The sequence below is a fragment of the Anabrus simplex genome, chromosome 3 (assembly GCF_040414725.1).
Source record: "Anabrus simplex isolate iqAnaSimp1 chromosome 3, ASM4041472v1, whole genome shotgun sequence".
In the NCBI taxonomy this organism is placed as follows: domain Eukaryota; kingdom Metazoa; phylum Arthropoda; class Insecta; order Orthoptera; family Tettigoniidae; genus Anabrus; species Anabrus simplex.
In genome coordinates this window covers 56400492-56415799 of record NC_090267.1, presented here as the reverse complement: position 1 = coordinate 56415799, position 15308 = coordinate 56400492, and the positions used below count along the sequence as shown (strand labels likewise).

General features: G+C 37.6%; 1 protein-coding gene across 1 annotated transcript in view; it reads right to left on the bottom strand.

Moving 5' to 3' along the window:
* The window catches only part of rg (rugose), a 313364-nt gene that overhangs the window by 123069 nt on the left and 174987 nt on the right, over positions 1–15308 (bottom strand). The window contains exons 10-15 of the mRNA XM_068226793.1: positions 14269–14409; positions 12350–12498; positions 12053–12266; positions 7086–7338; positions 4944–5086; positions 1547–1737 (exon numbers count right to left, since the gene is read on the bottom strand). Coding sequence (XP_068082894.1) covers positions 1547–1737; positions 4944–5086; positions 7086–7338; positions 12053–12266; positions 12350–12498; positions 14269–14409 — 1091 coding nt within the window. The remainder of the gene's footprint in view (positions 1–1546; positions 1738–4943; positions 5087–7085; positions 7339–12052; positions 12267–12349; positions 12499–14268; positions 14410–15308) is intronic.

Below are 15308 nucleotides of genomic sequence, written 5' to 3'. Positions count from 1 at the left end.
TAAAAATGGCTGCGCAAATAATGAGATTTGCTATTTACTCAGTATTTTGAGTACGGTATGAAATACTGTTTTAGGACTTGTGTCACAGTTAGGGATTATCACATCCTGTATTATGAGCAACTTGCATATTTTGCTACATATGGTCAAGTACACAAACGTTGATATTAACGTCCCCATCATACAGCAAACAGAATCACTTTTTGTACCTAGAAATTTATCCTGTCAAAGAATTGCACCAGTGAACAAGATGTAGACTACTCAAATTGTGGATTATTAAATCACTGTGTCTGCATGAATAAAGATCTAACTGTGCTTACCAAGCTCATGGTGTATCATGCTGTTGCAATTTTTAGACTATTTTATTGAGGATGAGTGTTCTCCCATGATGGTAGTATAGTAAGTGAAATTGAATCAAGGTGCAGTAAAGCTAATGCAGTGAGCTCACAATGGCAGTCAACAGTATTCTGTAAGAAGGAAGTCAGCTGCAGGACTAAACTATCTTTACCGGTACACTGGTCTGTTTTCAGACCAACTTTGCTTTATGGGAGTGAAAGCTGGATGGACTCAGGATATTGTATTCATAACTTAGAAGTAACAGACATGAAAGTAGCGAGAAGGATTCCTTGTATAAATTGGTGGGAACAATGGCAGGAGGGTACTCAGAATGAGGAGATAAAGGCTAAGTTAGGAATGAACTCGATGGATGAAGCTGTACGCATAAACCAGCTTCAGTGGTGGGGTCATGTGAGGGGAATGGAGAGGATAGGTTACCTAGGAGAATAATGGACTCTGTTATGGAGGGTAAGAGAAATAGAGGAAAACCAAAGCGACGGTGGTTGGATTCAGTTTCTAACGATTTAAAGATAAGAGGTACAGAACTGAATGAGGCCACAGCACTAGTTGCAAGGAGAGGATTGTGGCAACGCTTAGTAAATTCACAGAGGCTTGCAGACTGAACAATGAAAGTCATAATGGTCTATAATGATGATGTATATATGTATGTTTATTGTTGTGAAACTTGAACACCCTATCACCAGGACATTGGTAATTGAGTATTTTCACCAGGAAAAACTTAGATCTTAATGAAGTGGGAGGACTATGTCACTAGCCTTCCAGTTCTCAAGAAAGTGCACATCAATAGTACAGAAGCCTCCATCATGGGCCATCAGCTTAGTCAGATAGGGCTTGTCCACCATTTGACTGATAACAGGTTTCCTCACCAAATCCATTACAGTGAACTCTGTTCTGGCACAAGATCTCATTGAGTCCCTTTGAAGAGTTACAACGGCCTACTAAAACAAATAATGAACATGACAGGTACCAACTTCCAAACCTGGGATGTACTTGCTGAAGAAAATGAATCTGCAGATCAGAGAAGTCTATGATTCAGTAAGAAGCCCTTACAGAAAGTGAATCATGCACAAATGCTAGAGATAAATTCTTGTGAAAAATATTTTCTGGTAAATTGATTTAGCTTCCTTTAAAAGAATATTGTCATTACAGGATAAAAGGAAATATTTTATTTTCTAAAAATTTAGTTGCTCACTTGTGGGTGCTGCGGCTGAGGAAGAAGCCCAGCAACTTGAGAGCCTGCAGGCGAATGAGTTGACTCTCAGCGGCTAGGAGCTTGAAGATCGTCCGCACACCCTGTTTCACATCAAACGCAGGCACCATCGAAGCAGGGTGTTCCGATATGAGGGAGATAAGCATTTGTAGGACATCATGAAGGTTCTCATCCTGAAACATGCAGAAACATAAACATTTCTCAATAATCCCTGTACAGGACTACCAAACAAATATTTTATAAAAGAAGGAGATGATGAAAGGGTCTAGCTTAATAGCATAGCTTGTTAGGCACTAGCTTCTTCAGTTCAAGGTTATGGGATTCGATCTCAAAATATTTGGTTGGAATATAAGAGTGCTTAAGGAAATGCATATTTCATTTTTTCCATATCATTTCACAATTTCAAATAGTCTTTAATCTTGGTCGAGAATGTGGTTCTTCACTCTTCAGATAACTTCACATCTGCTCTTCTTCTCACTCTTTTTGGAAGGTAAGTACCTAGGGACTGCAGTTCCAAGTGGTATCTTATAAATACAAATTATCAGCATTTCTTTGAAAAATTTTTAGTAACTAATGGAGGTGGATACTTCATTATTTATGTATATGACACAGGTATAAAGTATTATACATATATGAAAAGTAGTAATCTGTTTCATTTTCTTGCTACAGGGATTGACAAAGATATAATGAACAATCACACTCAGCATGAAAATATAAAATTACTTGTGAACAGTGCAGTCAAGAAGGGAAAGATGACTAAATTTGCTCAATTTTGTTGTGAATAGCAATTTGCTATATCATTCCATATCTGTATACAATGCAGTCGAGGGTTTGAATTTCTTGACTTCTGCTTCTGTGTTCCCTAAAACATGTTCCAAGCATACACTGTATGTATTTTTCTTTAAAATAATAAACGCTACATCATGCAATTAATTTAATTAACTTTCGTAACCTACAAAATGACAGAATGTGCGTAATGTTCGAGAAAGTTGGCGAAGTATGTGGTGCGGTCCAAACACCACCACGTGCAAGGTAACGTGATACAGAGTGACATGCACAGTCCAGGGTTAATTATTTTGAGGTTACACTCAACCATGTATGAGAGAATAACTTTAGCGACCATTCTGAACTACAAAACTTCAACCTACTCTAATCAAAACACAAAGGTGGAAATTTCAACATTTACACCACCTTTACACACTTAAAGATGTGAATGCCAGTCCACTTCCTGAAGGATTTTAATTTTGTCTTCATTAGTAAGCAATTTCAAGACTTTTTCCTTATCCTTAACTAGGCTAACACAAGACAAATATGCAACATACTAGTCAACTTAACGTGATTATATTCCTAATCTGTAAGTAGGCTATCATGTGACAATTGTTTTTCTACCCTTCACTGAACCATTCAACACAGATTAAATTTCTAATACTCATAAATGGAACACAAAATACAAACATAAACAGGCTCATTGGGTTACAAAGTCACTGCTAATTGGCAAGCAAAACAAAACTTTCCTGAGCTGACGGCTTGTTCCCTCAAGGTGCAGCTTACCCTGTGAAGTTCAGGAACTGAAGCCCTTTTTCTGTTATTGCGCAACTTTCTCTGACCTGCCTCCTGTGGAGAGAACTCTTACCTGTGTTGGAAATCATATTCCTTTCACAAGGGATGACAAAGAACATTTCCAGGGCTAGAAAACCTGTGATCATACTAAGCAGTAATAGCAAACATTTGTGATGTGATAAATGAAGTACTTTACACAGATTTAATACGATGGGAAACAAACTTTGAATTCACGATGTACTAAGTGAGAAAATGTGTAAATGAAAAATGCACTTACAACGTTTCACTGTAGTTACATAATATTAATAACACAATAACGTTCAATTAAATCTCTTGGTAGTTAATATTTGGGATAAGTGATTCTTTAAAATGGAGTGAGTAAAGTCGGATAGTAAAATGTTTACTTTTTAAAGATACAATCAAAGGTTCCACCTTTACAATACGAAAAAATGATATTTAATTAGGGTGACATTAACAAGTGTCAGGACCTGTTTCGTCCTTCTTTTTGGACAACTGCCGAAAATACTTGTACGATGAGTAAAATAGACAAGGTCACAAATACACATTAAAATATTATTCAGGTTACTGAATGCATCAAGTTAAAATACAAGATAAAATTTGAAGAATGTCCTTAAAACGCTGGAGTTTAATTGCTTTTTTGTTTTGTTGAAATGAAGATAAAATTGTTGAACACACGTAATAGTTCCATTAAAAATTCGATGATTGAGTTCTTCTTATGTTGGCATGATGATGTGTTGTTGATAATTCTTAGTTAATGTAAGACAAAAGCTAAAGGTTTCCACCTATTCAATACTATTTATTGTAACCTTAAAAAGAGTCACATATATTTGATGAAAGTAGTTTTGGTCTTGCTAGAGACCATCATCAGTCAAAAGCAATAAAAGTTAAGGCAAGAAATGAATTATAGATAAAATTTATGAAGCAAGCATGTGTTGTTGATATTCAGGCAAGACAACATGGAATAATATGAAATTTATTACCTATAATTCTTAGAGACTGTAAGCGCACACAAGAAGAAAGGTTGTGCCGTAGTTGAATATTCCTAGAATGGAAACGACGGCTATTAGTAATGTTAAAAGTAGGTAAGGTTGAAGCATCTTATAATGACGAGTGGAAATGAATTAATAGACGACACATCTGCCTTACATCCTCGTCTGCCCCAGAGAGGTGAGGCCCGATGCGTGTGTTCAATTGAGCTCCAGCATTTTACGAACACTCTTTGAATTTTATCATGTATTTTAACTTGATGCATTCAGTAACCCGATTTGTATTTTAATGTGTATTTGTGACCTTGTTTATTTTACTCATCTTAAAAGTATTTTTGGCTGATGATGTCCAAAAAGAAGGATGAAACATGTTCCAACATTTGTTAATATCACCCTAATTAAACACAATTTTTTAGTACTGTAAAAGTGGAACCTTTCATTGTACCTCTATATTTTATACTATTGACAATACAGGCTTTGCAAATTAAATTCATTTTATGAAATATTAAAATATTATAAATACATTTTCTTTTACATTTTTGTCTTGTTTCATTGTTTAAGAAGAGTACCTATGCACGATGTTCTCGTTAAATATTTTTTTTATACCTTACTTTGAAACTTATCTAATGAACACTTATATTGGCAATTTATTGAAAGATGACATTCATGAATATTCTAAGACTTATGATATTCACATAGATGTGATGCACATAGAGTGTGTCGATTTCACACATCTGTCTAGTTTCATACTACACATTGCTTTAGTGTATAATCTAGTTTACTCAGCTCACAGAGGAGAGAAGGAGACTTACCTCATGCATTGTAGTGAGGTAATTAAGGATGCTCTGCAGCTCATCATCCTTCACACCATTGCCAATCATAATAAGCTGCTTTAAGAAGAGTAAGATGTAGGCTCTTATGGCTAGGATATCCTTCTGGGGTGGTCTTGGTCCATCTACGAATCACACATAACATTCTCAATTAACTGACTGGTCTGCCAGCTCGAAGTTGAACTTAGAGTGATTAGAAGCAATACTTCTCTGTAGAATATTTCATAAGGACATACAATTTGATAGCCTACAAAATATGTCCTATAGTAGCACAGGATGAATATTTAAAGTTTCTGTATATATGGTTACATTACTTTCATGAAACAAATTCTTCTATCAATCTATCTATCTATCTACCTACCTAGTATAAGGGATTTCATTCACCCACCCACCAGAAGGGAGGGATGAGCTATCAAGTGGGAAACATCCATGCTCTGGCCAGGAGGTGGGCTGAGTTCAGAGGCTTGACACAAGGAGGAGTTAAGTAAGAAAGGTATTACAAGTTCAGAGATGGGAAAGAATGATTTCTTGGAAGGAGAATGCCCTTTCTGTCCTTAATGTATACTTACGACTAGTTTTACATACTGTCAAACTGTTATGAACTTGTTATGAGCAATCACGTATCATTTTCATTCTTGATGTAGTTCAGTTTCTTCATGAAACATAGCCAAAAGTATACAAAAAAAGCAGTCAGCCCAAGATGGTTTCACAGTATGTATGTTTTAGAAGTTAACAGGTAGACTTTAAGATAAGGCTATTAATAATCAACAGTAAGATTTATTAACAAAATAGGGGATGTGAAAGCCGAGTGATGTGACTGGCTTCGCACCAAGGCAGTTAAGGTCTGAATCCCAAACAATGCATGAGGGATTAAATGAAAAATCATATACATGTGGTTCAGATTCCACATAAAACTGGAGATCCTGTGACTATATCATGTTAAGCTTTATGCTTACTAAACAAACAGGCATAGTGTATTGGTGGATATTTAAACGGGGGGAAGCAATGCAGTAAATCAAGTTAGAGATCACATATCAAATCAAATGTCAAACATCACCTGGTGATGTATTATTGTAGTATGTAGGTTGGGTGCAAATTTTTTCTCAGTTTCATTTATTAGTGCAATTGAATGGACCATGAGAGTTTCCCCATTTCATAAAAGTGAAAAATCAGGTTGTAAGTTTCAGAAAGAAGAGAAGTCCTCTTCATTTTACTTACTGTGTTGATGGGACGAGAGTAATTCTTGGTTACCACTGTAAGTACCTAAGTGTTAATATAAAGAAAGATCTTCATTGGAGTAATCACTTCAATGGAATTGTAAATAAAGGTACATATCTCTTCATATGGTTATGAGGGTATTTAGGGGTTGTAGTAGGGATGTATAAGTGACTGGTAAGACTCCAGTTAGAGTATGGTTCTACTGTATGGGACCCATACCAGGATTACTTGCTAAAAGAACTGGAAAATATTCAAAAGAAAGCAGCACGATTTGTTCTGAGTGATTTCAGACAAATGAGTAGTGTTGCAAACTTTGGGATGGGAAGACTTTGGAATAAGAAGACAAGCTGCTTGACTAAGCAGTATGTTCCAAGCTGTCAGCAGATACATGGCGTGGAATGAGATTAGAACACAAATAAGCTTGAATGGAATAGGAAAAATCATAATATGAAGATGAAGTTGGAATTCAAGAGCACAAATTGGGGTGAAAATTTGTTTATAGGAAGAGAAATATTAGGGATTGGAATCATTTACGAAGGGAGATATCTGAAACATTTCCAACTTCTTTTAAATCATTTTAAGAAAAAAACTAAGTATAAATGCAACACAGTGATTATTATCCCTGATCTTGTTTCAGGAAATAAGACTAAGGGTTAGTTATAAAAGAGAGAGAGAGAGAGAGAGATCATTATTATTAATTTTATGAAAGACTATGTTTTATTCAGCTTATCTGAAGAAAACAGTCCCATGATTTGCCACTGAATATAAACATTACTATTAACATCAGGGCAAATTATTGCAAATTCTCTGATCTGCTGAGAGCTGATCTTGTTATCAAATAACTTACATTCCTAGCGAGCACATAATTACATCTTATTAAAAATAAATAATTACAAAAATACTAACCGAGGCCTTTTGGTGTTATTCCACTCTTGGCACGAGGGTTTGTCACCCAATAATAATACTTGAGTGTATGGACCGTCTGCAGCACTGTTGAGACTCGTCGCACATTGGAGTAGATCTGAGTGTCTGCCAAGAACTCAGTTGCCAGGTAGGAGTAGAGACGAGTCTGCACAGGAGCTGGAGTGTAGATCCACAGGGCAGGGTTGAAGAGCACGTGATCCAGCAGCTGCCACGTGAGGAACGAGAAACAGAACAACTGCATCTTAATTGACGACCCTGTCCAGTGGCGCAGCCATCAGGGGCATAAAACAGGGAGACCCTACCATAAGTGATCTTAAAAATTGACCAAAGTTTTAATCTCCAGTTGTCCTGGTACATATTCCGATATCAATTTACCTAATCCTAGCCTTTACTATCTACTTGCTTAGTACTACAAAATCCAATATTGATGTAGTGGTAATGAATCAAAGCATGGAAATGATTTTAAAATTAAATGTTTTTGTAAAGGTATTATTTGCATGGGATTAAAATAATCAAAAATGTAAAAGTATAAAAGCTTTTAACTGGATGTAATAAAATCTTAGAAAAACAAGAAATATGGCAGAACCTTACAAGCATAAGAAATGTAAGTCCACATATCTGACATTTACAGGCCTTTAAAATGTCTTATATTATTTGTTGGAATCAAATTTTGTAATTTTGAAGAAAACATTAAAATAATACAAGAAAGAAGGAAACCAAGATTGTAGTCTATTTGGTAATCAAACTAATAAGAATAAGAGACAGGCATGTATGGTACGTAAAACAGGTATCATATAGCTTGCCCACCTGCAATGAATACGGAGAGAAATATGGCAGGAGGTCAAGTTGTCCTGTGGAAGATTTCCCTTGATGACACTGATAATGTAATCCTATCAGTCAATGATTTGAAGGTTTTAATGATATTCATCACACCGACACAGATAGGTCTTATGGCGATGATGGGATAGGTAAGGGGTAGGAGTGGGAAGCAAGCAGCCGTGGCCTTAATTAAGGTACAGCCCTAGCATTTGCCTGGTGTGAAAATGGTAAACCATGAAAACCATCTTCAGGGATGCTGACAAAAGGGTTTTAACCCACTATCTCCCGAATGCAAGCTCACATTTCTACAATACCCCACAGAACATTAACTATAGGAAACACACAGGAACAGAATGTACCAGCATACCACATGGAATGTTCAAAATGCCCTCCGCTAGCAATGATACATGCACACCCAATATTGTAGGGATACACCAAAGCATCTGGAATTCAATGCAGCAGCGGGTTGATGCATGTATCAATGCCAGCAGAGGAAAATCTGAACGTTGGAGGTAAGAAAGAGTTTCATGTGGCCCCCATTATTAATGTACGAGGTGGGATCAAATATAAATGGAATTTTATTTTTTCATTTAAACTCATTTATTGAAAAACATAAGGCAATTACAATTTATTTTCCCACATAGTTTCCTGCTTTGGAAATGCATTTGTCCCAGTGTATGGACAGCTTTTTGATGCCCTCATCGTAAAAAGAACAGCGTCGCATCACCAGCCATTTGTGCACAAAGTTTTCCACACTCGTCATCTTCAAATCGTTGCCCTCCTAGAGCTTCTTTAAGCGGTCCGAACAAATGGAAATCGCAGGGTGATAAGTCCAGGCTGTAAGGAGGATGATCAAGTGTAGTCCAGTGCATTTCCTGCAGCTTGGAGACAGTTAGAGCCGCAGTATGGAGCCGTGCACTGTCAAATTGGTTGGTCTTGTCTTCTTTTGCGGCGATATGCAACCCTCACCTTGATCATCAGCTCGCAGTAGTAAGCAGTATTGATTGTGTGTCGCGCATGCAAAAAAAATCAATCAGCAAAATGCCTTGTCCAATCAAAAAAAATGGTTGCAAGAATCTTGCCAGCTGACAGTCGAGTCTTGGCTTTCTCTGGTGCTGCCTCCCCTTTCCTCCGCCACTCCTTACACACACGCATCCTTGACAATGTTTGATCACCGAACTGTGCAGTCAGTCTCTGGCAAACTTCCGCCGCTGTAACACCTTCACGAGCTATAAATTTTATAATTACGCGTTGCGCAGTGGAGGGTTGCACCTGTTGCACCGACATCCTGAACATTACTGACAAAACGGCAGGAAATATCTAACAGCACACTCTCCCCATTCCTAACGGTCCCGCCTAAACATAGCAGAAGCGCGGGACCAGTCCTACCAACTGTTGATGTTCAGGAACAAAAATCCCATTTATATTTGATCGACCTTCATACTGTACTATGTAGAGTTGTATAAGAGGAGTTCTAAGATGGAAATAAAGTGTTTGTGGACCAATGTCTGTATCTTATTGTTACATCCTGTATACAGATGGCCAAGATTTCATATTATTTCAGCTTCCATTATAAATTCTCATATTTTGATATATTCATGTACTGATGATGTTAGTAAAATAGGTTTGTAGAACATGAAATTCTGTTCATGTTGTCAAAAATGTAATTTCCAGTATTAAATGTTTTATGTGAAAATGTTGTTCATACGGTTGGTTGGTGCATGCATTTCAGTGGGCTTTGCAGACTGATATGTAATACCAACTTCTGGCTCAGTGAGGAAAGCAATGGGAAACTACCTCACTCATTTCCCTAATATGCCTCTTCATTGATACCTAGGCCAACTATGACAGCTAATGGTGGAGCTGTTGAGGATCCAACCAGCCTTAGGGCTGAGGACTGAACACACACACATATACATACATGTAAGTTTAAAATAGAACTGTTGGTATATTTCTTACAGTGTATATGCAAGGTCATTTCTATGTCATAATTAGCTAACTCCTATTTTTAAGCAATTAATTTTACAGCAAAATGATCATTACAAATTTACGGTACGTTAATTGATTGTTCACCCAATTTTCAGTGAAATCTTTGCATCCAACCCAAGTAGTTCCCTGTTAGTTTAATCGGGTGACGGTGTCAAGGAAAGTCTGGATTACGGTGTTACAAATGTAGGAGACACAGGGTGTCGTAAGAGATAGCTACATAGGAAATTAAATCACAATGCTTTGTTTAGTTTTCACATGCAATGGGAGATGTTTTAGTCTAGAAATCACTTGTCCATCTGCCTGCTATGCAGCATTATGATAATTAATTCCTCACACATAAATCTAAGAATTCTAAATAATTTCTAAATTAAAGATATAAAATATTTCTATGTTTTGGATCATTACCACCAACCAGTTCTGTGCAGAGCAAACAACAAACTAAGTAGTACGGTAAACAACTTCTACTCATCTATTTTATTTATCCAAATAATCCTAGTTACAGGACTTGAACTGGCTACAATATTCTTTTACTTCTAATATAGATTAAACTTATTCTACTATCATCAAAACTACTTCAGCATTACAAACTGTGACACTTGTCTAGTAAGAGGTTGCTAAGTAGTACACATGCCTTTAATATTCCCCACTGATACAGTTCTCTAATAGGAAGTTACCAGCCATCATCAAGATTCTACAAGAATCCCATCAAGAACCTGTTTCACACCGTCCCTCTCTCCTTCCATGGAATAAAATAAATGGCATATGGCTTTTATTGCCGGCAGTGTTCAAGGACATGATCGGCTCGCCAGGTGCAGGTCTTTTGATTTCACGATCATAGGCGACCAGAGCGTCATGATGAGGATGAAATGATGAAGAAGATAACAAATACACCCAGTCCCCGTGCTAGCAAAATTAACCGATGATGGTTAAAATTCCTGACCCTGCCAAGAATCGAACCTGGGGACCCCTGTGACTAAAGGTCAGCATCCTAACCATTTAGTCATGGAGTTGTGTGAATGATAAGGTGCAGAAGCAATCTTCAATGCAAATAATTCAACAATCAGCTTCCACTATAGTAGAGTATCGACCTCTGAATCTCAAGATCAAACCTTGCAGATGTACCCTGGTTTTAGAAGGGCAGAAATAAGTTCTATTCAGAGCACCATGTCATACAACATCAGCATGTAAACGATCTCTGGTGATACATTTGGTGTTTACCAGCTGATTTGGATGCATGATATCCTGCATTTGAGAAATGATGAGTTTGAACTCCATTGCCATTTTTACATCAGGTAAGGTAAGGGTGTATTCTACCTGAAGGCAGGTCCAAACCTCCGCAGAGGTGTGCCTCAGCCGGAGTTTATGTACGGTAGGGTGGCCAGTTCCTTTCCACTCCTCCATTCCCTTACCCCCCATCAACAGTGCGTGGCAACCCATCCAAATTTTGACCACACCAAATGTTGCTTAACTTCGGAGATCTCACGGGATCCAGTGTTTCAACATGGCTACGGCCGTTGGCTGTACATCAGGCTGTACCTTATTAAGGCCATTGTTGATTCATTTCCTAGTCCTAACCTGGGCCTATCCCAATACCATTGTAAGACCTGTCCGAGTTGGTACATCATAAAACCAAATTGTGTCCGGCTCGTCACTTTTATTTTTCCTACATGACTTTCCTTGGTCAACTATTGCTTTTTTATCCCAACAGTACTAGCCTTGTGAGGTCTAAAGAGTCATTAATTTTCACCTCCTTCATGTTCCTTCCCTTTCTTTTGCTGATATTCTTTGAATGAACTCTTCTTTAAATCAATAATAACTTCCCTTTAAAACCATCGTCAAAGAGGCATGATACTGACTAAGCAACCCTGAAAAATAGTTTACAACTAGTTTACAAACCAGGCTCCAGTATTTAAGTCCCAGCTGTGCAAATATGAGGTGCAAGAATAAGATTATTACTAAAATCATTATTGCAAAATCATAGAGTTACACTTGTTCTAATGTGCATAACTTATGCAGTTACATGGTAACAATAGCAATAAATTCTAACTTTTTACTGATCACTACAGCTCTCAATAACAGCTGCCTGCTACTAAGCTAGAAGGTGACAACTGTGGCTCAAAACACCAACTTAAGGGCCTCACCTGCTTGAGAAGTAGTTCGCTGTTGGAGCTAAGACACGTCACCAGGTACTTGGTGAGGCCGAGGAATGAACCCAGCACCTCCGTAGTTAGATGGTCCCGTGACGATCGCTGCAGCATGAAGCTTATCACCAGGAAGCCTCGGTTTTGGATCATGTGCTGCTGCACCGTCTGGGAGCTCTCTACCAGCTCGCAGATGAAGCCGAGCAATTTAGAACTACAACAGTAAAGTTAAGCTTCATCACTGTTGTTCATGGAGAAGTATACAACAGTAAAGAGAAAGACAGGCTGTCAACCTACCACAAGGAGGCATCTCTCTTAGTGTCAGTGGAGCCAACACCACAGTCATAGGGCATGTCCAACTGTGAAAACAACGGGAACAGCACTTGGATCCCTCCAATGGAGTTGAGGGTGCTATGGATGGAATGAGTAATGACGGCCTTCACGTCCTGCAATTTATAACGTTACGACATCTTAGCAGAAGTTCAGTGTATGCATATACATAAGATGTAACCAAACTGGATAAGGGAAGTGTAAAGAGGACGCAGCAAGGACGTGAAAGACACAGGAGTTAGTTTCAAAGAAGTCACGATCAGTCAGAGAGAAAGAAGAATGAGATAATGGTGCAGGCTGGCAAGTGGTCCCAAGGTTAATGTGCAGGGCAGTGAGGAAAGGAAGGTTGCAGTTGGATCTGGGACAATCTCAGCACATGAAAAGTGGTACAAACAGGTATACTACAGTAAAATATTGTAAAAGTATGGAGAGTTATCTGAGCCAGTTATTTTGAAACCCTGTAAGTCAAATGAATAATTAATACTGTAGGGGATAAATGCGGCAGGTTATCAAGGTACTTAAATCAACACTCAGCATGTTTCTTTATGGAGTTAATTCATTTAACTGCTATTTACATTTCTTTACAAGTTCAGTCATGATCCAAATTTTTCACACGTCACAGTTTGTACTCACAAATATAATAGAACACATCGCCCTCTGGCATGTTGAACTCCCGCTTTTCAACACACCCTCATTCACAGAGCAGTTCATCACACAGCTCACTGTGTAATTAAGAGTGTCTTATTTACTACTGATGCACTTCCAAAGAACTCGTCGCTGTCTTATGACTGACTTGTAGTTCACATGCGGCTGACTCAAGACTATATAAGCTAGCAGGAGATCTCATAATTTCCATTTCCAGATCATTCTGGGTGCATTCTCTATTGTTCCAGCTAATTCTAAGGAGCTTCCATATTGTGAGACTCAATGATTGGCCATCATCACCGTCCTCATTTTCCTTGTCTAGTTCAACCGTAAAACGGTTCCTCTCCAGTTTTCTCGATCATTCCACCACTCCTCATTTATTAATGTGCTCCAATCCATGTTGCGTTTTCTAAGGCTGTCCTTCACTAAATCCATCCATCTTGTTCTTGGCCTTCTCAATCTCTCTTCCCCTCCAGCTGCAGTTCTGAATTCTGTTTCATCATCCTTTCATTGTTCATATGTTTGGTGTGTCCAAACCATTTCAACTTATTCCCCTCTACCTTATCATTCAACTTCTCTGTTTCAATTGCTTTCCTTATGTCTTAATTTTAACTCTGTTCCTTTAAATCTTCTGAACCATGCTCCTTGAAGCTGCTTGGTACAATAATGTGTTGAATTATATTGTTCATCTGCTCAGAAAAGATTCACGTATCAATTACTAATGAACTGCACCGAGAAATTCAGAAGAAAAGCATTTATATGAAACTACACAGAAAATAATTCTGAAATGAACATCCTTCTCAGTCTGCCCTCTGTCCATGATATCCCAACCATGCACACATTCCTCCAGAATCTTTGAATTTCCTCTCCCTTGAGCAGGTATCCTTCATTTATATTTTTCTCAAATCCTTACGTTTCCTCTTTTGCATTCATTGGAAGACTGCATAAGTATGCTCTTTGTAATACCATATTTAAAGACCACATTACAATGGAAGATTACTATCTGATAGGAAAGTTACAAACTATTCACTCAGAATACACTCTATATGCTCTTGAAAATGCAGACGCTGTGAAAACTGTAAAACTTAGTAGGACGAAAAAAACCAAGAACATTATTATTAAAATGCAGAATAATGACAAGTAAAGCTGAAATTGAGAGATCTAGCTTAGATAAACCAGCACAAGAAGACCTCATTTTAAGTAAAATAATATCATTAAGCATATGTTTCACAGAATATTACCTGCAGCATTAGAGCATGTGGCGTATGAACGAAGTACGACACATTGCCCTTAGGGGCTGACTGAAGACACAGTTGGCTGTCGGTGGCAACAGGATTGTACATGAACACAATGGCACTGGATAACTTCCCATCATACAGCACCTGCAAGTCATCAATTACAATTTCACCACATTCTGAGAAACCAGAAACATTAAAATTTCCTCAATCAAGATTTAATAATATCAGTTTATTTGCTCATTTCCTCACAGTACAAGAAAAAATATTAAACTGAAACAAATTCACAAATGCTCAGGTAAGAAAGACAATGGAAGTTAAATATATAGAGTATGTACATGCAACAAATTCATGTCATTAACTGTCTTAATTTTGTAAAACAAATCAACGTTCTTAAAACTAGCTTAGTGAACAGTTCCTCTGTGCATGGAAGAAATATCTGAAGAAAAGATACTTTTACAGGTAACTGAAATCAGATTAGTATTTGAATTTGAATACTTTTATTTTTTTTTACAACAGTATTTTTAACGTCCACACCAACTGCTTCACAGTCTAATAGTTAAAGGAACCCACCCTATCAAAAACTGCTACAACTGCTGTTCTACCAACAACTCTACCTTCTTTATAGAACTAGAACTGTTCACATAAGTGAATAACCTTATCTAGATTGACGAAACATACATGTAAATGTCTATTTCTCTCATAGCATTTTTCAATTACTTGACGCATACTGAAAATCTGGTTTTGACAGTTCCTCTATGGTCTGAAACAACAATGGTTTTCATCCAACTTTCTCTCCACCTCCTTTCCAAAATACCAGTGAACATCTTGCCTGGTATACTAATCAATAGGGGCCAATGACCTTAGATGTTAGGCCCCTTTAAGCAACAATCATCATCATCATCATCATCATCATCACCATCATACTAATCAATGAAATATTTTTATAGTTGTTACAATGCTTTCTGTTTCCCTGCTTGCTTATTCAATTCCTTGAGCATAATTTGATCACCATTCTTGTTCTCCTCCTCATGAACTCCATTGAT